This window comes from Epargyreus clarus, unplaced genomic scaffold (assembly GCF_041222505.1).
Source record: "Epargyreus clarus isolate Ecla_fem2 unplaced genomic scaffold, WU_Ecla_fem_2.2 ptg000005l, whole genome shotgun sequence".
NCBI classification, from domain to species: domain Eukaryota; kingdom Metazoa; phylum Arthropoda; class Insecta; order Lepidoptera; family Hesperiidae; genus Epargyreus; species Epargyreus clarus.
The window spans coordinates 849,563-875,332 of record NW_027332213.1 but is presented as its reverse complement, the minus strand read 5'-3'; the positions used below and the strand labels follow the sequence as shown (position 1 = coordinate 875,332).

The 25,770-nt window shown below is 35.6% G+C and overlaps 1 protein-coding gene across 1 annotated transcript in view; it reads right to left on the bottom strand.

Moving 5' to 3' along the window:
- LOC140757897 (uncharacterized) overlaps window positions 1–21,799 on the bottom strand; it is a 44,940-nt gene extending 23,141 nt beyond the window's left edge. Inside the window, exon 1 of the mRNA XM_073093771.1 lies at window positions 21,146–21,799. Coding sequence (XP_072949872.1) covers window positions 21,146–21,710 — 565 coding nt within the window. The 5' untranslated portion in view covers window positions 21,711–21,799. The remainder of the gene's footprint in view (window positions 1–21,145) is intronic.
- Window positions 21,800–25,770: the final 3,971 nt, after the last annotated feature.

The window sequence follows — 25,770 nt, the reverse complement described above, 5'->3', positions numbered from 1 at the left end:
TTTTAATGTGATATTTTGATAAAAAACGTTATTTTAAATATTTATTTATTTTATGTACCTACTAAAGAAATTTAGACACTAATAATATAAAATTTAATAAACTTGATAATTAAGATATCAGTTTTCATTATTAAAAATGCGCAACTTTTTTCCCAAGAAATGGCTTCCTACATACCAACTTATTTCTACCAACAATCGGCAATCAAATAACATAGAACTCGCATTTTCGAAGCTTTTACTCTGATGAGTGGTTTTCGCGATAAGAAACAAAGTAAGACATACATCACAAAATATGAATACCAATAAATGCAACAAGAAAAACAAACCTAATGGTTTCACTATATCAGATTTCGTACAGAACGATCGTATGATTATACAAAACACAGTCACAGGTACGCACGTGATTAACAGAACACTAGTCAATCTAACCGCGGATGAAAAATTCAAGTCATCTCCATCGTCATTTGTTAGAAAGATGAATAGTAATTCGTAAATATTCATAACTATGACCGAGGAGCAGGTAAAGAGAGTCATGTCCTTCACGGTGAACACATCTCCGCTCGTGAACAAGTATAAATCCGAGAACATTTTGAGGGAGATGCACAGCGTCCAAAAAGGTATAGCCAATTCCAAGGTGCACAGCAGTTCAGACCTCAGCGAATTGCATGCCAATCTCTCATCCTTGGTATACTCTGGCAATTCCCATAAGGCTCCGTGTAGAATACTCATGACTATATGCTTCATGTTCAAGTTATCATACACCTTGTTCTGTCGTTTCGATGCCACGTAGTTGTAAAGGTACGCCACCAGCATAGCAACGACCACCCCACCCATCATAATTCCCATCGTGTCAGCGTTAAATGACGTATTGTCTGTAGTGTCAGGATATTTTGTAGTGTTATTTACTTCAGTATCTTCATCTCTCTCGCTTGTAGTCGTTATATTAATATTCATAGTGGTCAACTCGATAGTGCTATTCATTTTTAATGATTTTTATATTAACACACCCCTTTAAATATATAAACAATTTTCACAAGTTGTTATCGCAATGGTATATCGACGAATGAAGAGTGTTTTAATTAGATTTGTTCTAATTAATGAAAGAATATGATTATTTTAATTAACATTAATAATATTGATAAAGTTATTGATAATTAGGGTACGATGGTGTTTTGTTAAGGTACTTTGACGACCCGTGTGGTGGAGCGATCACCACCGGTCTGACACACAGAGGGTACGTAATTTATAGGGTTGCCAATTGTAGAAATGTTTTTCTCGTACAAACACAGATAAAATAAAGTAAATAAACTTGTAAAGTCCCGGAACGATGGTACAGTATATAGGCGAAAAATGTCGGAAATGTGTATTTATCAGCAAAAAAAAAATGGTCGCCAGGATCAAACAACCTGTGAAATGTGTATAATATGAGTGAAAAAAAAACTGATTACCTACGTATTTGACTTCAAATTCAGTTAATTCCTATTGAAACCAATACCATTTTCATTTATGTCAAAATCTCGTATTTGTACGAGAATTCCCGTAGAGTCGGCAACGCTAATAATTCATTAACCAAACGCTGTGTAAACAGTGATTAGGTAATAAAACAAACATTTATTTGGAATATATAAAACTATGTGGTCTGAATTAGCTTCAGCTCCACATGATGATGGAAGATTTTTTTTGGCGTTTACTACACTACTTCTTCTCTATATTGAAAGTTGATAACTAAACGGTAGTAGAATAATGTCATTCAATAAGTTTGTAAATATATTTTTGATTTAAATTTACACTAGGCTCTGATTAATTATAAGCCGGTAGGTACGATTTATAAAATTAATACTTCTGAATTTGATCAAATGTGCAGTTCATAAAACAGGGTAATTTTTTAATGCATTTTTATTTGAGTAAATAATCCCCTATGGAGAGTCGACAACACATTAATTTACCGCTGGTGTCCTAAATTTTACGGTGTCGTAGGCAGGTTCCGTACGTCATTTGGAGTTTATTATGATCTGTCAGTACTAGGATGTTAGATATTTCTTTTTTAGTTTAGATCGATGTCCTTTGAAATTTTACATGGTTTTTCTTATTTTAATAAAGAGCAAACAGGCATGCAGTCCGTTATAAGTGGTTATTGCGACCCATTTAAACCCATAGGTTGTCCGACTGTTGGCTACTATGGCTAGAGTACCTGGTAGATTTACGCCCGTTTAGCGAAATCAATTTTCCATCAAAGTTGACAATTATTGCCTAGAAACTATGTAGTGGTGGACTGTGCTGTCCTCTTAAGAGGTCAGCAGCGACTATTTGGTAGTTTATGCATCTATACAGACCAATAATCTTCGATGTATCACAGACGGAACCCTAAGCATAGGTTATTAATGATTTATTCAACGTTATTAATATACGATCCGCTTCCTCCCACGCTAAATATCGGTATAATCTGTCCGTCCGTCCGTTGTGTCCACGGAACCACGGAGCGAAGACAATGGGTTTATCTCAAGAATGCGGCTATCTCGGCCACGTGGGTTAAATGTTTTAAACGCATTAATTTAATGTGATATCACAAGTAATATTGCCATAGGCTTTGATTTCTCTTTTATAGTTTAAAACATGTGTTTCTTACACTTTTACAGGTTTTTACATGCAATATATGATTTTAGACTAAAATTATCGCGGAATTGAGACATTTTATTATGTAACGGGTACTCACGATACCGATTTTTACATGCAGTCCGAAATCGGAAATTCGGTTTATATTTTTTATTTTTTTTTTATTTTGAGTCTTATCGAGAAAGCTAATTATACTGCAGCTAAATGTACGAATTTAACAATGATTACTATAATTGGGTAAGTGATACTTAGAAATGCTTCAATGATGAAGGAAAATATCGAGAGGTAATCTACACAAAAATGGTTCTTTGACTTAACTCAACGTAAGTTAAGTCTAATAATCTGTTAGCAACAAGCATGGTGGATTATGGTCAAAATCCTGTTCCCTCTGAGAGTAGCGGGATAGTATTTTAATAACAATCTTAAAATGTTGCGGTTTTCGTAGTTTGGTGTATCATTGAAAAGTGGTTATTTTGAATAGCAGTGACTTTTATACTACTCAATTTACATTTACCATTAATGATTACATTGTACCGAAACTAAAGAACGTCGCATCGAATCCTACCAGTAGATCTTTGATTTCTTGAGTGAGTGGACTCCGGGCGCACCGCTGGCCGCTCTACATTGGAGCAGTTGCACACATTTATTGATATTAGAGTTATCAAACAAGGGGTCATTACCAGGACGCGTGAGTTCGTGAGGGGTCGCGGTTGCGTGCGAGATCGCGCGATACGACCCCGCCGGCCGTAATCGGTTTACTGGGCCTAGCTGCTTTGGGGTGTGGTGCAAGTTGGGGGATGCGGCGACTGGGTCAGTAGTAGGGAAGTGGGTATTGTAGCAAATTTTTAAGCGATGTAAATGTACTAAATTATTATTAGATATTCGATTTAAGGTATCTATTTCGGCTAAGGGTATTGTTATTATTTGTTGCATGTGTACGAATCTTAGATGAGAGGGAGGATAGTACATAGGTACTGTATGGTTTAAAATATATAACATCATACATACAATCCTTACTTAAATGACGATTACTAACTACTAATACTTAATTCCTTACATTTTACATATAGATATTTTGAAGGTGGTAGAATCCTTTGTGGTTCGACTCCGGCGGCACCACCTATTTCTACCTAATAACAGCAGTGTTAGGCGGTGCTGTGTTCCGGTTTGAAGGGTGTGGTAAGGGAGATAGACTTTTCCGATGCGTTCCAGCTTAGTCCTCAGGGGTAGCGGCGCATCTGTGGCCGACCTCAGGTAGGAATATCTAATCCTATCTGGGGTTGATTACAGATGTCCATGGGCGGCAGTAACCACTTACCATCAGGTGGACTGTATGCTCGTCTGTTACATCTATGTTATTAAAAAAATGCTGACCGAATAAGATCACCCTTTCCGCTACCTCTTTTGCTTGATCCCACGGTCACTTTTGGTGACTTGCAAGCGACGGTTATTAGCGTACTCGCCTCGAATTCTAATAGCTTTACACTTAAAGCTCTTATACAATCACTTACCTATAAAATTAACTTCGATTGTTACAATACTGCACAGGGTTCTTTGGAAATATTTTGGGTAAATTGCATATTATTATTACGATACTTTCGTAAATTGTTGTGTGGACTCAATTATGGTAGCGAAAAATACATACAGTATGATGTATTTATTATACATCAATTGTATCCACGATTGTATTTATTGATTGATTATATTTATCAGTAATGTTTCTATTTTAATGTGATTTCAGAAAAAAATATAAGTGGTTATAAAAAAACTGTATATAAAACATAGAAATTGTTCTAGTAACGTTTTCACGTTTTTATTAAAATGAAATAAAGTTACATTGGAAAAGAGTTTAAATTACCTACGCTAAAACATCTTGATATAATAATATAAAAAGTGTAATAGCAAGGATTGACACTTGAGATGTAAAGTTTTAACCACTTACTTACAAAAAAATAGTAGCTCCCCAGGTTCTCAACAACGTCATTGTCATTGTCAACAATATATAACCGAGAATGACACCTTATTATTTTTAAAAGTCTGTAAATTTGTCACTCGCTTCCTCCTGCACCTTAAGCCGTTGTATTAACAGGTGACTTGCAGCAACGGTTTATTAGCACTCTCGACAACGGGTCGCGGTAAAAGCTCTGCGTACCCCATATTGGACGTTATGGAAAGCCCATTAATTACACCATTGGCTTTACACTGTTCACACAGATTTTAAGTTTTAATAAAGTTACTTATGTACGAGTAATTTTGAATAAATAGGTTAGGATATTAATTAGATGAAAGGTGAATGTAGATATTTCACATCGTAGGTTAAATATATCATACCAAATATATTAGGAATAAAATGTCATCTCCGGCTTATAACCAATTGGTAATAGGTTGTTCTAAAATATAAGACAAATGTCAATCGATCTGAGATGATTTCAGTGTTAAGTGGTATAAAAGTAATTGTATGAAAATACTCATATCTTTATTATCTATTATGTATAATTAATCTTTTTGTTATACGTCTATTATTTTATTGTAGTGGTAAGCTATTGTGTTGTAGTTTACAAGAGAAATAAAACACGATGCGTTTCAAATTAGTCCGTATCCTACGTTTATTTTCGGTGGCACTTCAATCCTAATTTAGAATATATTCGCTTGTGAACAGTAGACACTTACCGTCAATTACAGTAGCTATGTACAGTCAATCTGCGTATTATTGACATTTCGATCAAATAAATATATCTTCGCCGATTTTTATTAAGTCGTCAGACTATCACATGACTGCAATCTTTTAAAATTTATGTATGTGTAACACAGTATACTTTATCGCTGTTTTTATAATAATATTTTTCAAAAAACTAATCTAATCACACCATAATTTATACATACTCTGTCCATTAATTTATTTCTATTTGACAAATTGGTTTAATGATGCCCAAATGACATTATCGACCATTGAATCTATTATCGATAAAATTCAAATGCAATTTGCATTCGTTTTTATAGATTCTTATTAAATATTCAACGTTTTAAATAATAAATATATGTAACACATAATGCATGTTATTTTATTTTTAAATTACTAGTAACTAGTTTTATATTAAGTTGATAGAGCTATCAGGAATTTCTTAGACACTTACTGAGTTCTCAATAGAGTGGCATTAAGTAGAAAGGAGGAAGCAACATGTTTTCTCCGAGTTAAAGAAATATTTAGTTATAGTAGAAAGTTAATTCACATTGGACTATGTTGCATACATTTGATCACCCCTTGAGAAATTGCAATAATGTAAGTGCAAAAAATCTTCATACTGACATATTATGTACGAGTTAAGAAACACAAGTGCTATATTATCCAATGTAATGATTACCGATTTTTCATAATTAGAAGTAGAGTGAATGCAAGATTGAGAAGGAATTGATGGAAACACTGCCTGCCTGACTCAAATGTATTTTTCTCGAGTATTTTTTTATATTATAGGAGTAGACGAGCAGTCCACCTCATGGTAAGTGGCTATTGCCGTCCATGAAAATCTGTAATCAACCCCAGATAGGATTAGATATTCCTACCTGAAGTCGGCTACAGACGCCCCGCTACCCCTGAGGACTAAGCTGGAACGCCTCGGAAAAGTTTGTCTCCCTTACCACACTCTTCAAAACGGAACACAGACGCGCCTAACACTGCAGTCCATCTGATGGTGTGCCGTAAGTGGCTACAGCCGCCCACGATAACAGTAATCAACCCCGGATAATATTGGAGTACTACCTGAGATCGGGTACAGTTATGTTGCTATGCCTTGTGACCAAGTTGGTCTGTAATTTTGTCTCTCTTACCATATCCTTTAAATCGTAATACTGCAGCGCTCAATGCTGCTGTTATTAGGCAGAATTGCGGCGATGGTGCCTTCGGAGACTATCAAAAGTGTGTAAAAAATAAAGGAGAACATTATTTAAAAGTAAGTTACCCATTATTTTATAAAAAACTAAATCGAACAATTCAATGTAAAGTTTCCATTTAAACATTGTCGCATTCCAACATTCCGTATATCATGCGACAGACGTTTCAACCAGAAAATGACACCGTGAGATATTCTTTCTTTAGCAAACTTATACCTTACTCGGTATAAATTTAAACCTTGTTTACTTGAAATAAAGTCACTTTGCTTAGGGTTAGATTTGACAAGGATAAAGATAAAGTTGCGATTCCCCCGAGGTTCGGTGTTCAATAGATAACATCGACTGTGGCGTGACAGACTCAGGTGTGGTCTCGCGGATTTTCATTCTTATTTTCGAAATTAAAATTCTGTAGGTCATTGTTAATTTAGATTCAGTATTTATATTTAGTCTGTGTGTTCATTGGCAAATGTTGCTTCTGCTACTACCAGCTTTAGCTTAGTTATTAATAATAATTGATCTATCTAGTATATACATACGAAAGATCGAAATTTGACAATGTCTACTGTAAATCTAAATAAATGTCTAATGTCTACTGTAATGTAAGTGTGACATGTCGATCTTTAGTAGTCAAAATATTGGACAGATTGATTATAAATATTGGTTACGTAACATGACTGTCAAGAGTTCCTCGGTGACTATTTATCGCCTTCTGTATTACGTAGATGCCACTGTTGCCTCATTTTTTTACAAAAATCAAACTTGTACTCCTTGCCGGTCGCCTGAACCACAGTATAAGATTTCTACTGTGCCTGAACTACAAATTTACCTTCCGACCGGAATTGGATTAAGGGACTATTTATTAGTTTACGACACGATCTACGAGATAGTAGCAAATTGGCCGTTAGTCTAACAGTCTATTTTAGTATTTTAAGCATGACCATAAAATTCATTTTTTTCGCTGACGTTGAATATCTTATCGTTACAAATATAAAATTCTCGTGTCACAATGTTAGTTACCGTACTCCTCCGAAACGGCTTTACCGATTTTCGCCAAATTTTATATGCATATTCAATAGGTCTGAGAATCGGCTACTATCTATTTTTCATACCCCTAAGTGATAAGGGTTATTCACCCTTAACATTTTTTTATTTATATGGCAAAACAACGTTTACCGGGTCATCTAGTTTATTTATAAGCTTTTGTACCCGGAAGAGTTATCAATAGTTAAAATTAATGAAAAACAGTACAAAGGACTGCTTATTTCAAAATGAAATCTCTTCTAGCAGCTTTGAGATTGGAATGCTCATACGAAAGCAAAATCAGCGTGCAAAAACAAAACTATTAACTATTAAGGTTATCATTAATTTATAGCTAACTAGTTTTTGCCCGCGGCTTCGCCCGCGTTTAAAAGAAAATAATATGACATACTAATATACATAAAAATAAAAATTCGTACCTTCATTGGAATGACAGTGGCGCCATCTGGCGAAAATTGGTCGTACCAACTCTGAAACCTTCGTGGGCTTATGGACAACAACTTTGTAAAGATCATCACTTGATCAATTGCATAGTTTACGATTCAATCCTTACTAATATCGATTAAAATAATCGATTTTTTTGGTCCAAAAAATCGATTCTCCGATTAATCGATCTTAGATCGCCATCTCTAGTTCTCGTGGTTTTTCCGGGATAAAAACTATCCTATGTCCTTTCTCGGGTCTCAGACTATCTTTGTACAAAATTTCATTAAAATCAGTTCAGTGGTTTAGGCGTGAAGAAAAGACAACCAGACAGACAGACAGAGTTACTTTCGGATTTATAATATTAGGAAGGAGTAAGGATAAGCATTTTAAGATACCTCTCAGTTTATGCATGGAAAGGATATCAGTGTTGAGTCATCCATGGGTTAGGTCAGTTATACTGACTTGATTCTATTATATAATTAGTAAGTCATCTATCATCCCATCACTAAATTCTATTAAACGAAGTGAAACTGATGTGATTCACTGAACAAGTTCAAATCAATTTTATCCACTTCAGGATTATGAGATAATGACTACCAACTTTGAAGTTTTGTCGTAAGGACACGTTAGTGAATAGTCGTCGGTGGGTTTAATAGGAAGATTTTTTTCTAAGTGATGTTAATAAGTTAACTAGGTAGCTACATTTGTTGGTAAGTCCGATAAATAAAAATACAATTAAATCACAATTATTCTTTCGAAAGTATCTTTGAAGTAATTTTCGTAACTCACAATAATTAACTCCGAAAAGACGATCAAATTTTTATTTTCATATTTTATTGGAAAAAATGCCTCAGTACCAAAAGTTAACTTTGACAAAACCATCGTCACCTAACAGTTACACCAGTGGAACATAAAACGCCTTGCCCGCGGGGAGAATATCATGTAGTCACCCTGAAAATGCCAGTCACGCGCGGTTAGTGGCGCGCGACAAAGTTAATATAATTTTATTGGCCACACAAAGCCGAGCCAGTCATCCTGACTGCGTGCTTCAGGCGAACAAGGATTCCGATGTTAATATTTGATCCGACGGTATGCGAGACTTTCGCGTGTAAACATTTGTCAGATTTGCGTGAAGTCATTTTTAGTCGACTAGAGCGGCAATTCTAAGACTTATCTACTATGTATGTATGATTTTAGAATACATTGATTATCTTTCGTAGAGGCTCACATCAATCTAGTAATATTTCAGTTTAATATTTAACCTAGTGGTTGATTATAAATGGTCAGAATTTAGGTAATATTTTGGTCTTCAATAATATAATTTTATTGGCCACACAAAGCCGAGCCAGTCATCCTGACTACGTGCTTCAGGCAAACAAGGATTCCGATGTTAATATTTGATCCAATGGTGTGCGAGACTTTCGCGTGTAAACATTTGTCAGATTTGCGTCAAGTCATTTTTGAGTTGACTAGAGCGGCTATTTTTAAGACTTATTTATTGTGTGTGACTTTAGAATACATGGATTATTTTATATTAAAGAAAAGCCCGTCTGACCAAAGGATTTTTCTTTATTGGTTAATCCATGTCAATATTTGTCGTAATCCGTCGAAGTTTGAGAGCTCATGCAAATATTTATACTTGAAGTTTTGTGTACCTAATTTTGGCATTTTGATCTGAAAAGCGCTTTTTCTACAAAGCTTATTTCTGTTTGGAAAAGGTTTAAAAATCTTGAATTAAATATTGCTTTTAACAGTCAATATTAAATTAATTCCAGGGTTCCCCACGAAGCCACTTGACATTAGGAGAACTTCACAATTTTACTTAATTTAAAATAGGTGAGGATAGATGAGTGTAATACCTAGAAGCTAATAGGTAAATAGTTATTGAAGTAGACACTGCCGGGATAAGCTTACAGCTTGCAACCAAGTGGCGAAAGATAGGGTGACCATTTTGCGGAATTTAAGCGGATTATCTTTTTATGACGATATTCACGTGTGGAGTGATTTTGAGTAGTCATATTACCAAAATGTTGAATTAAGATTATGTATATACTTTATGTATCATGTCACCCATGATGTAGGGAATCTTAATTAGGGGCTATGAGCATAATCGTAGTCAGGGGGAGGTTACATAGCTTCAAACGATGTAATAAAATCCCGTGAAATGTTAGGCTGACCGAGTGTGAGCATTGAAAAAGTAGGTAGAACGGGGGAATTTTGTTACTTATTTGGTATCTTATTGTAGCCTAACCTATGTATAGATAACCATCGTAGAATCCTTGTTCTACATGGACTTGTATACAGATGGTCATGAACGGTAATGATCACTTATCATCAGGTAGACTTCACGCGTGTTTACTACTTCAATCTTACAAAAAAAGCCTGATACAGTAAAAACTAAAAGCAGTGATAGCCTAGTGGTTAAGAAACTCGGCCTCTCGATCGAGAGGTTCAAGGTTCAAATCCCAAGCACGCACCTCTGATTTTTGGAAAATATGTGCGTATTAGAAATTAATTGCTTGCTGTGCTTAGCACTTGCTAAAACGGTGAAGGAAAAATCGTGAGCATACCTGAGAGATTTATAAAAAAAAATCTCATAGGTATGTGAAGTCTACCAATACGCACTTGGCCAGCGCGGTGGACTATGGCCTAAACCTTCTCATACTGAGGGGAGACCTGAGCCCAGCAGTGGGACACTAATGGGTTGATGATGACAGTAAAAACTATTGCAAATACAAAGTTCCCATAATAAGAATATCCTGTATTTATCACACTGCATGGTCACATCAGGCTATCAGTTACGCACAACAAAGTTGCAAAGGCCTGTTAATTGGTTTCACGAGCCGTAAACACGTCGTACAGTGGGCACACACTGCAAAGCGGAAGAGATGCCTATTGGCTTAATAGCAATAATCGACTTTGATGATCACTTTGGTGTTTTATGGGGATTTGATACAGCGGAAGGTAAAATATATTCGTCTAACACACAGTTGTGTTTTGATAATGATCTCGTTACATTCCTTCATCTTAATACTAATGTTTCTTGAGTGCTGTAAGTACCCTTACCAGGAGTTTTTACGTTTCGACAAATATGACTATTCTGGTATTTGTTTACGTATTTGCCCATACAAATTCGAATCAGCGCCCCTAGCGGATTGTGTCCGAACTAGAAAATCCTATGGGCCAATACGTAAACAAATACCAAAACAGTCATATTTGTCGAAACGTAAAAACTCCTGGTAAGGGTACTGGCCTTATATGTATGTAAACCTATCCTTTATGATTCGATTCCGGAGGCACCAGGGCAATATTTATTCCTTGCTTGGATGAACAGTGTTAAGTTCGTTTTTACCCTCTAATGTGTTCTGATTTGTAATGGTAGGGCTGTTAATACTCTTATACTAAGCCTTTCGAGTCTGTCTTGAGAATTTTGTTTACAGATTTGCACTTGGTTCATAAGCAGCAATTACCGTCTAACCGCTTGTCATCATGTGAACAATATACGATCCAATAGCATCAAACCCAAAAATTCCTGAAAAGTGTCTCGATTCAAACCTCAAATTTTAACTAATGAGTAATAATACGTAATCAGCATTAAATTCATTGTATAATGGTCATTCAATTAACATGCCTACTTTAATGGAAGCGGTTTAGTGGGCACTTAAACTATCGGTTATCTTTAACTAGTTTGAGTAAGATATTGTGTGGTTTAGATGGAGCGGTGCATCCAACAAAGCGGGATACATGTGTGTTATTCCCGGCTTTTGTTTATACGGAATAAATGAGCATGCCAGGCACTTTATGTTAAATGGTCATTGCCCAATGACATTTTCAGTGAATATACATATTCAAATGTGTAAATTTTGCGATTATCTAACCTATTTTGATTTATCTCAACTAGAAGATTTGTTTTTTATTGTTATACAATTTGGAATATTCTGAAGAATGAGAAAAAATAATAGTTGCAATCTTATCTTAAGAGATTTTTTAAGCAATTCATTAATTGCAGTAAGGACATTACTGCAATTAATGAATTACTTAACCATAGGACTTACTTAACCATCTCTCTCTTAAAGTATCTCCCGTAATGTAAACATTACTAATTTAATCTCCTCAAGAGGGATTTTGACAAAGTAAAGGTATCATTCTCCAAACTGTAAACTAGACACCTACATGAAATTCCATCAAAATCGGTTCAACCATGTAGCCACAAAATAAAAGGTACTACTACTACCTATCCTGTACCTAAGCTACCTTTTTATTTTGCGATTTAGCCGTGAAACTATACCAAATAGACTATAGTTACTTACATATAACATTAGTATGAATCAACTAAGACTCAAATCGTGACACTAAAACGATATTCTGTCGAAATCCTAGCGAGCCGTCCGGCGACACGAGTGCGGCACGCAAGCCTCCTTACAATTTAACTAATCCTTATGTTGAATGTTATCTTGTTTGTTTTCGTAATAGCACGCGATTCGGGACTGGGACGCTAATAATTGGGAATATTTCGGTAAAGATTCTAAGTTTAGCTTTAATGGAACACGTGGTTTTTAGGTTTGTCGTATACGTATACTGCGGTTTTCTAAGACGGTCGTGAAAAAATATAAAGGATCTCTAAAAATTTTGGGGGTAAATGCCCATGATTCTTCATGTTAAATTATCTACTTATTTGTGTGAAGTCCTTTAAATTGGTGCTAAATTTAATTAGCTTTGTCAAACAGCTCCCATAATTAGCTTTGGGAAACAGACACTATTAAGATCTATTCTAGACTATTAAATTCTTGCTTTGTGTATCTTTCGTTGATCTTTCGTACATTGATATTTTGTCTGTATGGAGTAGTACAAACGGATGGACGAGAAGATATAAATTGTTATTATATTTTGGTATTGTCAAATCAGTACAAAGATATCACTAGTTTGTAGTTATCTAAATCGATATCGCAACATAAACTCTGCATTATTCATCATTTTTATAAATTGATTTTTTAAAAGACGTTTCAATTTACTCAAATTTTGATTAAGTGGCTTGATTTCGATAAAATTGAAGCGAAATCATTTATTACTGAAATTGAAATCTTACGTTTCTTTAAAGTAAATTTGAATTGAGCCATTAGTATTTGCATAATGGCTGTCAAAAAACATCAGTTACTAAAATTGAAATGTCTGTATGTGATTTTATAATGATCAGTCTTACATAGGTCAGCTTTATCGAAAGCTCAAAAGTTCCTTTCTTTTATTTCATTATGTTACTATAGTTTAATGAATAAGTGGATTATTTGGCTGTACTTTATTAACAAATAGCTATACGTATTTAGTTTTAATTATCATGGCATATACATGTTTGGACTAATCTTGAAAATGTTTAAATGTATTGGATTTTCATGCAAAGAATAGGACCGTGGAAACAGTGAACTACTTGACTACAGTGACTATTTAAACTACGTATTTTTCAACTTCGCGGATAGGAATGTTTTTCGCCACTTTTTTATAATCCATTTATTACATTCCAGATTTAATAATTAGTTATTTATTTATTTACATGCCAACAGCAATACACACAATACATTATATAATACTTAGTAGTACACTATAGTAGTATTTATAATAATAAGGCTCGTATGAGTGCCAATGATAGGCATGAACAACGTTTATATATTAGTTTATATTTTAATTTGTATGGAACAAATCGAACCGGACGCAACCATTATAGCGCTGACTGAGCTTGGTACCTAATACTGAAACAACCGCAACTGTTGCCCACGAATTATAAATTAGTTATCGCTTGCTATACCGGTAAAAGAAAACGTCGTAAGGAGACCTACACGCTTGAATTCTTAAAAAATCTCAAAGGAGTTTGCAGTGTTAGATGTAGAGTCATCAAGTACTACTTTTTTCTACATTGTATATAATACTATGGGCTAAACTCATTTCACTTAGGCAAGATCCGTATATAACTGTGGGACGTTAAAGATTTTTTAAAGAGAATAATTAATTTAATTTAATTTACTCATACAATCATAATTGTTTCTTAAACCCCAATTATCTTTACTTTCCCGTAATAAATATAAGATATAAGTATTTTATGATTTACCAAGTATGTATAATAATAATTTTATAATAATAATCATTTATTATGAATCGTTTTGTAAAAAAATGCGTAATCGCAATAAGCCATCAGATAATCAAAAACTTCTTGAATCCTTATCAGTTAAAGAACAGGATTAAATGTATTTATATAATGCTGCTTATCGAGTAATCAACAGATTTTATCATTAGCTCGTATGTAAGATAATTTTCAAAACGGTTTCTACTATTATATAAAACTGATATAAAAATATGTTTATTCACATCATATCATTTACGATTGATACTGAACATAATTGTTTATCTGCCTGTCCTCTAGAATATAATAAAATTAATAAACATTTTAATAAAGAATACTTTAATAAAATTGCAAGGAAATAAACTTGCCTTGTATTTATATTTACTTTTTATTCTGTGCGAGCCATTCTTATGATTTATCCGACAAAATAAATGTAAAATTTATATCGAATTTAATGGATAATAATCTTTTGTAACTTTGTTATTTTTAAGATAGTAATAGATATTGCATCATATTACCTACTCATAATTGACGTCAATATTTTTATCATACTATTATTAGTGAATCATATGCGCTAATAAAAATTTGCGTGTGTGATGTTTGTTAGATTCATCTCTCTACCATACGCGTACATCTTAGTTATAAATAGTGTAGAGACAGATACTGAAGAATCTTAAGCAAATGTGTTCATGTTAAAACGAACTTAATTTTAATATACTTGTAATTTTCACAGCGGATTACACTACAATTACTAATTTGCCAAAATTTACTATTAAAATAATGCAATTAGCACACTTATTTCACTTGATTTAATATGTAACCGACCGTATAAGGTATCGATTGCGCATAATGCCAGTGTTCTCACTTATGTATACTGTTCATACCCGAGTTCAGTCGCTCTATACTTCATGTTCACTCTGAGGTGCATGTACATCTGCATACATGTTTCCAGTGTTATCTGGTCTCACCATCTGTCTGTCTGTCCGCTCGACGTGATTGCGAATGGACTAGCGAAATGTTGCGTAACTGACCTGTGGCCTTTGGGCAGGGTACGCCGTGTAACGCATGTTGTATACTTTTATAGGTTACTTTGAAATTGATGTAGGAAACGACCATGCGGTTCAATTGATGATAAGTGGTGACGGTCGCGAATGGGCCAACATTGATATTTTTTACCTCAATTTACATTTAAAGACTAAATTGAAACGCTGTTTGTATTGAATTGGCTATTTCTTATCATTCAAATGAAATAAATAAACGCTTTCTACACTCACAGTCCCACACTAGGATTCCTTGTGTCGTGGGTGCCATGGACACACACATAGACAAATACACAAACACCCAGACCCAGAAACAGAAATCTAAATTCATCATTTAGATATCTGTCTGGCCGGGGATCGAACCCGGGACCCTTTGCGCGTCAGACCGGTATGGTGGCCGCTCCGCCACGCGGTCGTCTAAAACCGCTACATACTGTTATTGTAAGAATAAATAGTCTGTATTTTGAACCCCGTGACCAAAATACCAATTCCGAGGAGTCATTGTCTCACAATTAGTAAATGTTATTACTACTTTTGTATTACATTCCTTTATTAGAGCCTTTTTTTTTTTTGTTTTTTTTTTTTGTTGACGAGGGGGAAACCTTCAAAAGGTACCCGACGCCGTGGGAGCAACGACGGGTTATGTGGGACTTTTACCGCACTAAAACCCCCCCGGTGACCATCCTCAGCGCTGCATAGAGGACTCCGGGATCTCCAAAGGAACGCAACCGGAGTCCTCTTGGCGCGTGGCCCCGTCTGGCTCCGTCCAGATGCTTATGAAGCTCGCCACTCCGTGTGGAGCGTACGACGGTATGAGGTCACACATACCATCGTTCTTCCCGGGGTCGCTAGCCAGGCGGTTAGAGCTCCCACTCTACCTTTATTAGAGCCTCGAGGATTCATTGTTGAAACTATGAATACGCAGCATTGATCGAAATATAATTTTGATTGACACCTATATTATATGTATCTGGGTAAATAAAAAAGTATGTTCATAAATCATATGATATAAAATATATATGTATGGCACAAATAGTTTTATCGAAAGTAGTAGTAATGCTTGAGTAAATAGTGCCGAAACTCTTGAAATAATGGGCGAAATTGGATATGAGTGATATAGGATCATTAATTTAAAATTAACAGTAAAGATATTCATTACGAACAAACCGACATGCGAGAGAATTCTTTAAAAAAGTTTTCAAAGACTGTGAAGTCTATCAATACGCACTTGTCTAGCTTCCTACAATTTGTCACCAGCTCTTCGGCTAAGGATGGAATATGATCAAAATACATCTCTTTCTGATAACCAATACCAATCTGAACACAGGAGTGATTTACACTATTAGGTATTCTAAGCTAAAATAATACGTGCACTTTTATGATTCAGTATATTTTTTTCATTAAATACGGAACCTTGCGTGCGTTAATTAGTTGAATGTTTGTTTTATTTATTTATAAACCAAAGAACTTTGTAAGTAATTGTTAGGCAGGTTAACTAATAAAACTGAACGAAGTAATCATTTATTTTTGAAAAAGGTATAATATATTATATACCTAAATAAATATTTTGTTACAAGATTTATTTATGGTTTACAAATGTATAATACATCAAAACAATCTGAAAGACTTATGGCCACGTAATCAGGAACTGTAGTTAAAGCAATGATTTCTAAAAGTTTTTTTAAAAGTTAAAATAATTATGAATTAGTTCCTTTTCTACGCATGAAAGGTAGTACAATAATATTATTAGTTCAATCGGGGAGGTACCACTGCACTCATGCGGTTCAGTGGAAGGTTGCGGCTGTAGGGTTATCTACATTCGAGGCGATCTCAGTAAACAGAAGCGGCAAAGAATTACGGAGTTTGCGTATATCCATGGGCAGCAGTGACCATACCATCAGGTTGACCGCAAGCTTGTTTACTAATAAATTCAATTCATACTTATTTATAAGTATAACACATGTCAAGGCTTTGATGCCCTGGTATTGAAGATAGATATTACGCAAATATAAATATTTATTCATATATTTAAAGGTGGTAGAATTCTGTGTGGTTCGACTCCGGCGGCACCACCGCCACGCCGATAACGGCATTGTTAAACGCTGCTATGTGGTAAAGGAGACTTGTTCCAACTTAATCCTTAGAGGCAGTAAAACATTTGTGGCCGCGCTCACGGAGCACTAATCTTATCTCGGCTTGATTACAGATGTCCATGGGCGGTAGCAGCCACTTTCCATCACGTGGACTGTTACCTTGTTTACTATTTCGATTATAAAAATATATAGGTATTTATTCATACCAATGACAAGTTACCTCGGCATTTAAACATCGATTAGCGTTCTATCCGTATAAAGTGACTTCTAAATATTTATAAGAGGTTGTCAAGCAACGATGGGCCACGCTGGCAGTGACACATCTCCTCAAATATACGTCGCGGCCCGCGGTGTGGTGTCAGCAGCACTCTGCCACTTGGCGTTTGATGGTTTATGGCCATAGAGTAGGTGGTTATAGAGGTAGACAACACTACCTACTGTAGTTAATATTATTGTTGATGATTGTTGATTAGAATAAGAGGTATTGTTCAGTTATTTATTATCTACTATTTCGAACTAGTTAACGTTTAGTTTCATTTTTCAGTAGAGACAATGGTAGAGTCAGAGAGAAAGTAGATATTCAAATAGTATTTAAGTGTTTTTTTATTTGAGTAACTATCTAGTATTGGGATCTTAACGTGTTGGAACTTTTAATAAACATGTTTTGAAAATCTACAAATTAGTTACAAACCTAAGGATAAGTTGTACTAAAAGTATTAAGTCATAATTAGGGTAATGAAATACATAAATCAAACATCACTTTAATTCTAGTTTGTTTAAAATATGTATTTATGTTTAAAATTTAACGAAGATATATTTTTAAAAGTCTAGTTTTTTAAACATTTGATATAAACACATTAATTTTCGTTCAAAACAGTAAATATGCCCAGCACAAGCCTAATTAATAAAATTATTTACGTATATGAAACATGCACAGAGGCTAGTAGAAACACATGACCGTGATTCTACTAGCCTCTGTGTTTTCACTGCTCTGTGCGTCTTGACTGATGCCGGAGTGAATGTTGGCAGCGGCGCGGTGTCAAGGGTTACCCCGAGTTGCCGCGCACCAAATAATTTGATTATTCCTCTTGTTTAACTGTTTGAGGTACGTATTAAGCTATTTGACTTTCCTCTCTCTTAGGTCTTGAATGGTTCAACTTTCAACGGTCATATTCTTAATAAATGTGTTGTTAAAATTGAGGACGGTTACACATCAGTTAGATTCAGAATTACTAGTTATTCTACTTTAGAATATCTACCACCATCTTCAGAAATACATGATTATTTTGTAATAAACTATTTATTTTTTAGATTAATATTATGTGTAATACTTATGTTAAGGTACTTGGAAGTCTATTACGGATGAAATTAACATACATAATTACATATGTATTTGTTTGAATACATTATTAATACGCGAGGTATGCCTCGTATCAATACGGCTAATTAATATCCTTTATCCTCAAAATATAGAGTCAAAAATTGTAACTCAAAACACTCCAAAATGTTTGTGTCTAGTGAATTAAAAAAAGGAAAAAAAATCTTTTGATTCTATTTTATTGGTTGTCATCTTTCATTTTTATATTTAATTTTTAACGTATGATAAAAGATTTTTTTTAATTTGAACATGTTGAACAAGGTCTAAGAGAGTCAGATCTGTAGCCTCGTGCTGGCATGTGGCAGCCGGTCAGGGGTCACCTGCCGTAGCAATACTTTGACGTCCACATGTTGCCATGTAGGACTGTGGGTCACGTGTTACTCTCTACACACATGTACTTACACTTATAAACAAAAGTGTAACGTCTGTTTGTTATTTTGAAATAATATTTTTGAAAGTAGATACTTTGTGATTTGACTGCGCAGCACCGTCATTTGATTCTTCTTCATAACACCAGTATGTTCTGGTTAAAATGCTATGAGTGGTAAGTTATGCATCTGTTAGTAACTTATAGACAAATTAATTATATTTACTTGGGTATACACAGATCCGCAGATTTCGAACTTAGTTGTCAGGCTTAGAACAGCATTTGTTCAACTTCTACCGGAGCATTAATATTACTTAGCGTAGATTAAAGATGTTTATGGACGGTAGTGGTCATTCACCATTAATAGACTATATACTAATTTCCCACTTCAGCTGGATAAAAAAATCTTTATTATGATTATATGTAATTTAAGTGATCTCAATACGTACTCGAAACTTTGAAACTTATTAAGCCACGATAGCACAGAATGTGTTTATATTTTAATATGCAAGAGTTAATTAACATATTGTCATGAAAGCTTGTTATCAATGTAAATAAAATTAAAAAATAATGAATCAATCTTAGGAAGGGCTGAATTCATTTATGTAGCTAGAAACTATATAGTTTTATATATGTACGGAATTTATATGAATATGATAATTTAATGATAACCTTTACCTACTTTGACATACTTATTTAGAAATTATCCTAGTTATAATATAATAATATATTGTTATATAATATTATTATTATCATTGGACATAATATTAAAATAATAATAATATCATTGTATATATTAAGAACTCGTATTATTACTTGAAGAAAATCTTAATATTCAATAGTAGTATAGTAACATAGGCTATGTTGCTCCCACAATTTTAATCGAATCCAACGACACCTCATATAAAAATCCGTCAAGCCGTTGGACTGGAAGGTATGCCAAAGAAAGAGACATACATAAATACATATACCTACTTGAAAAAATTGACTCTCCGCTTTCGGTTAAGAAAAACCAATAAACCTGTATTGACTATTTTTTAAGGTATTTTATTATGAGTATCTTTCACACATACAAAAAAACAAATAAGATAGAACATCTGGCTACTAGATATGTCTATATTTTTTGTATGTGTGTGTAAAGCCAATAATAGGTATAGCGTGGGTTTTATACATGTATTCGTGCCTCCTACAATCCCCACGTATAAATCAGAAGTTATCAGTAATGTTATTCATAGACTATTAATTTATTCTAGCCGCAATTTGTCCAACTAATTATTTCGTTCTGACCTCGATTGCTTTGGTAAAGTGCTGTAATTAATATAACTAAATTTATGGCGAGGAATAAGTTGTTGCGTACAAGAGGTCAATTACATTTGGTAAGTTGATTAAGACCTATAATTATTATGTTTTTAGGAATATTTTTTGTTGATGTTAGACTGCTGGGCACGGATCTTCTGAGTGAGGCTTAGGCCAAAGTCCACTACGCTGACCAATTTTGTATACTTCACACACTTTTTGAGATTTTTTTGAAAACTCTTTGTTATGGGTATTCACGGCTTTTTTCTTTCACTGTTAAAACAAGTGATTATTACGAGTAATTTCTAATACGCACGTAACTTCTAAAAATACAAAGCCTGAGATTCGAACCTCGGACACCTTTATTATATTACGTATAACATTTTTTGTAAAGGTTATATATTGTAACTTTACTTTGAGCGTTGAATAAGAATAATATGATTAACGGTCTTGTTTTATGTAAATTATATTTTGTTTATGTACCAACATGTTTATTCGAGATTTAAATTTTAAATGGATTCTGTTTAGAATTTTAGTTAAGTAGATACCCATTTACATGTAGAGATCGTATCAATGTCAGAATATAGGTATAGTTATGTTACTACCTACAATATTCATATTAAAATATTATTTTAGGTAGGTAAGTAGGTACTCAAGTCACATAAGAAACTATGTAGAGTAGGACTTTGTATCATAAATATGTTTTAATTTCTTAATTGAAATATTATCCCATTAATGTACCTATTTATATTACAAGTAGGTAATGGTACTTAGATAATAATATAATATTATAATTATATTAAAAATTATATCTAGATTAATTGTAAGAAAACAAAATGAAAAAAAAAATAATATTATTTAGTACCAAATTATTTTTTAGCGATACTGTGTACTCACCGGCTGGTTTAGGGACGTTTCTCTTGACCTGCATCCACTTGTACGTGGGTACCGCGTGGGAGGCGTGGGGCTGGTGGCCCAGGTGCAGCTCCCCGTCCCGAGGGTACTCCCGCATCCCGAACTCCTCCTTCGGCGCGTACGGATCGAACTCCGGACACGGGAGCGGCGAGCTGGTGTGACTGTACTGCATGGAACCTTCATCAACGAAATGCATGTTGTATTTAGTCTCCAGGTAGTGGTTGTCAATCTTATGCTCGTGCATATGCATGTCCTCGTGTCTCGGCAGCTCCTCTCTGTGTTTAAACGCGTCCGGGTGGGACGGCAACGCGTGTATCGGGTATTGCTGCAGCTCCCCATAGTCCAAGTTCGTGTAGCAGAGACCGGTGTCCGTGCTGATGACCGGCGCGGTCTCCTGGCTCACCGGCTCGTAGTAGTGCGTCGCCGGGTCGTAGTACCCCTCGTGGTAGCCCTCGTACGGCGGCTGGTACGCCGCGCCCTGCTGGTAATACTCCGCGCTGTACCCGCTCTGTTGGTTGTTGTACATCCCGACGTCCATAGTCATCATGTTTGTTCACTGTCGCGCAGTTCACACACACATCACTACGGCGTAGAGCGCCGCGGTGCTCGTAGCCGCTATCGACCGCCCGCGCGTCAGGTGAGTCGGACACTGATCGCGCTCACGCATACGATACAATTTTTCTTAGCCGCACCTCGCTCTATTATCGCCCGTCCTTGTCTAGCGCGCACGTTACCGCGCCCGAAACGGAGACGGTGTTATCTGGTGATGCAAGGTGATAAGCGGATAAGAAACGTGATTTTAATGGAAAGACGCGGTCCACGGTCACGGTGTACGGTATTACGACATCTACGCCGACGGTCCGAGCTTGTGGTCTGTCGGGTGAAGCGTTTTGGAAACTTTTCGTAGCCGGTGGGCGGGGCCTGTGGAGTTGGGCGGAGCTTTGGGGTGAGCGTCGGCCAATCGCGGGGCGTGCGTTAACTCTCCATGTTGGATTGGTCGTTTTAAGATAATAGTTGCGAATCTGGGAGGCTGGATGGTGGTTGCTGATGTTTTTTTGTTTGGCCGGTGGCTGCGAATGGTCCGGCAGTCCGTTCACTGGAAATACTGGAAGGCTTCAATTTATCCCGTGACGTAAATCGATGCGAAGGTGCGGACATTTTTTCGTTTTTGTTAACGCAGCTGCTATGTAAGATTCTATTATTATCGCTCTCCTTTCAGAGTTTTTATTGAGTGATGCCCTTTGATACGGTTATGTACCTATCTTTCAACCCTCTGGTATAGGGTCTTTTGAGTAGCAGCGCTCATTCAATATCCAAGGTTTCTTAGTGAATTGTAGAGTTAATTTACAAAAGAAAGTAGGTACCTACTCTACCTTTATATTTTCTACCTATCCTACTTTATAAATGTATTACAACAATAGTAATTCCAACGTTAGGTAATAATTCCGTTTGATACTACCTTAAAATATTAAATTCTATCCGTAGGGATCGAAGTTGGTAGGCAAACTATATGTTGGTATCTTATAATCCAGGAACCCCTAACCCTCCCCTAACCCAACCTAACATATCTACCTATACCTAACTCTGTACGTAGATAGGTACCTATTACCTAGAAAGGTACCTATTTAGCCCATATACCCACCTTTTTTTTTGTTTACGAGGAGGAAATCTTCAAAAAGTACCCGGTGCCTTGGGAGCGACACAGGGTTATGTGGTATCCTTACCGCACTAAAACTTCCCCTCCTCTACGTGGCCGTCCTATACGTTGCCAAGAGGACTCTGGGATCTCCAATAGAACGCAACCGGAGTCCACTTGGCGCGTTGCCCCGTCGGGCTCCGCCCAGGTGATCTTGAAACTCACTACACCATCTGGTGTTCACGACGGTATGCGACCACACATACCGCCGTCCGTCCCAGTGCCGCTGGCCGGGCGGTTTGAGCTCCCACTCTTGTCGTTCGCAACCCCGGAAGCCTCCTTTGCCTCTCACGTCAGGCAGGGGATACTGTAGCCCTATTCTGGTCCCGGAACTACAGGGACATTTAGTTATCCCTAATTGAACCCTAACGTTGCACTTGTGTGTGACAATAAATAAATAAAAATAAATCTACAATACCTAATATTATCTGCCTTGTGGTATCTGTCTCCAATAGTACCTAGGTACCACTCGCTCTCTTCCCGTGTAGAAGACGACTCATTCACGGAAACTTCCAGAATGAGCAGGTAAAGCCCGATAAAAATATAAGTGCTCTTTTAAGTAATAAAATTGCAAGTTGATACAATTGTTTATACACAGCCACAATATAGAAAAGAGTCGGAAATAACTTTTTTATATGTAGTAAAATTAGTCCTTTTTAAACCTTATGATAGGTACCTTACGCTTAATAATGTGTTTTAATTAAACTTCATAAGTCTTAGATATTAACATTGTTGCATTAGAACGCCAGATATAATCATATTCTTACTTTATCTTGCACGTGCACGATACGTTAAACTTAATTTAAAAGTTGGTATCTACATGATTCTTCCTAAATATGTATTTATATATGTAGCTTCTGATATATTATGTGCATACCTACGTCAAAGTAGTTTTAGATTATGTGAAATAATACATAAAATAATAGGACAAGAAAGTGTTGCTTCATATTCTGTCGTCTGCTAAGTTTATCCATAGTAAGAAAATTACTATGGATTATCTTTGTAGTGCAAGTAAACTTACCAAGATAATTGTATGATATAATTAGAAAATAAAAGAAATTGACATAAAATAAAGTTTATTTAAGGTGGTAGAACCTTTCGTGGTTCCACTCCGGGGGCACTACCGCCATATATTCTTCTTCTTCTTCTTCTTCTTAGTCGTTCCGTCCGCCATATATATTTCTGCCTAATAACAGCAGTATTAAGCGTTGCTTTGTTCTGGTTTGAAATGCGTATGGTACGTATGCGCATGGTAAGGGAGACGCACTTACGTCTCCCTTACCAGACGCTTCAAACGCCATACCCCTGAGAATTAAGATGGAATCTGGATACTTATCCAGATTATTTTATGGTAGCGGCGCATCTGAGGCCGACCTCAGGTAGATCTCTAATTTTATCTGGGGTTGATTACAAATGTTCATGGGCGACAGTAGCTACTTACCATCGGGTGGCCTGCATTCTTCTCTGCTGCTCCTATATTATAACAACAAAAATAGCATAGTAGTTGTCTTGCAGACGTATCATGGATGCGTTGGCCGTTGCTGCCACTGAAAACTAAGTTAAAACGTAAAATATAAATGAGTGTGCGGAAGATTCAGCCACCACAAATAGTTATAAATAATAGTTACCACAAATTTATTCTTTAAGGATGTGATAAAATCGTATAAGAGCGTTTCGGATAAACATAATAAATTTATATAGGTACCTAACTACTATGTGAAATGTAGAGTTTAAAGAATAGGTATGTGACTGATAAATGAAATGTCAGCTTAGGTATTTGGGTCTCATTTCTGATTTGATTTGAATCGTGTTATAATGCAAGATTTTTTTGCGATATTTTCAAAAGTTAACAACACTCCAACCATATTTGTTGTTGATTACAGATATTTTTTGAGCATGTCCACTTAACTTTATGGTAAGTGGACATGGTCAAAAAATATCATCTAACACCATACTCGTATAGAACAGGGGTACTGAAGTCTATCAAGACGCGTTGCCAATTTTTAGAACTAAGATATCATCGCCGCCTCATATCTAAGCCAACTGGTATGTATATGTACACCTTTCAACCGAAATGCAACAACTGTTTGACGCTAGAAATTTTAAAGGTGGTAGAATACTTTGTGGTTCAACTCCGACGGCACCACCGCCACACCTATTTCTGCCTATTAACAGTAGTGTCAAGCGTTACTGTGTTCTGGTTTGAAAGGTGGGGTAAGGGAGACATACTTTTCTGAGACGTTTCAGCTTAGTTCTCCGGGGAATCCTTATTTGTGTTCGATTACATATGCTCCATGGGCGGGAGCAACCACTTACCATCAGGTGGACTGCATGCTCGTCTGCTGCTCCTATATTAAATACATATAAAAATAATAATTATAAACGTGACGGTGATACCTACCTTTCCGTTTGTACAATACTGACTCTACCATCTTTCAACATACTCAATTGGTACTTTACTTAAGTGCATAGAGTCGCAATTTTATAGTAGGCAATTTATATGTGCACAACTGTGTGGAAAATACATAGCCTACAAGTTATCTGTAGTCTCTACCCATCCGTTTATAGAAGAGCCTCGCACGCCATAAAATGAAATGATTTATTGTGTTATGTTAATCAACATATAAAATTAATTGTACAATTTCAACATATTTTCAGATTTTGTTGGGTTTGCAATGTTTATTAATAAAAAGCTAACTAGGGTACTTACAAGTTTCGTACATACCTACCTATACAGTTTTTTTGGAGTGCGGTGCTGTTTAAACAGTACCTTTAGTATGATTTTTTACGTTTTTATAAAAATGACTGATTTGTTTTTGTTTACGTATTTCCCATACTATTACAATCAGTTCTGATATAATCCACTAGGAGCGCTGATTGGAAATGTATGGGCAAATACGTAAACAAATAC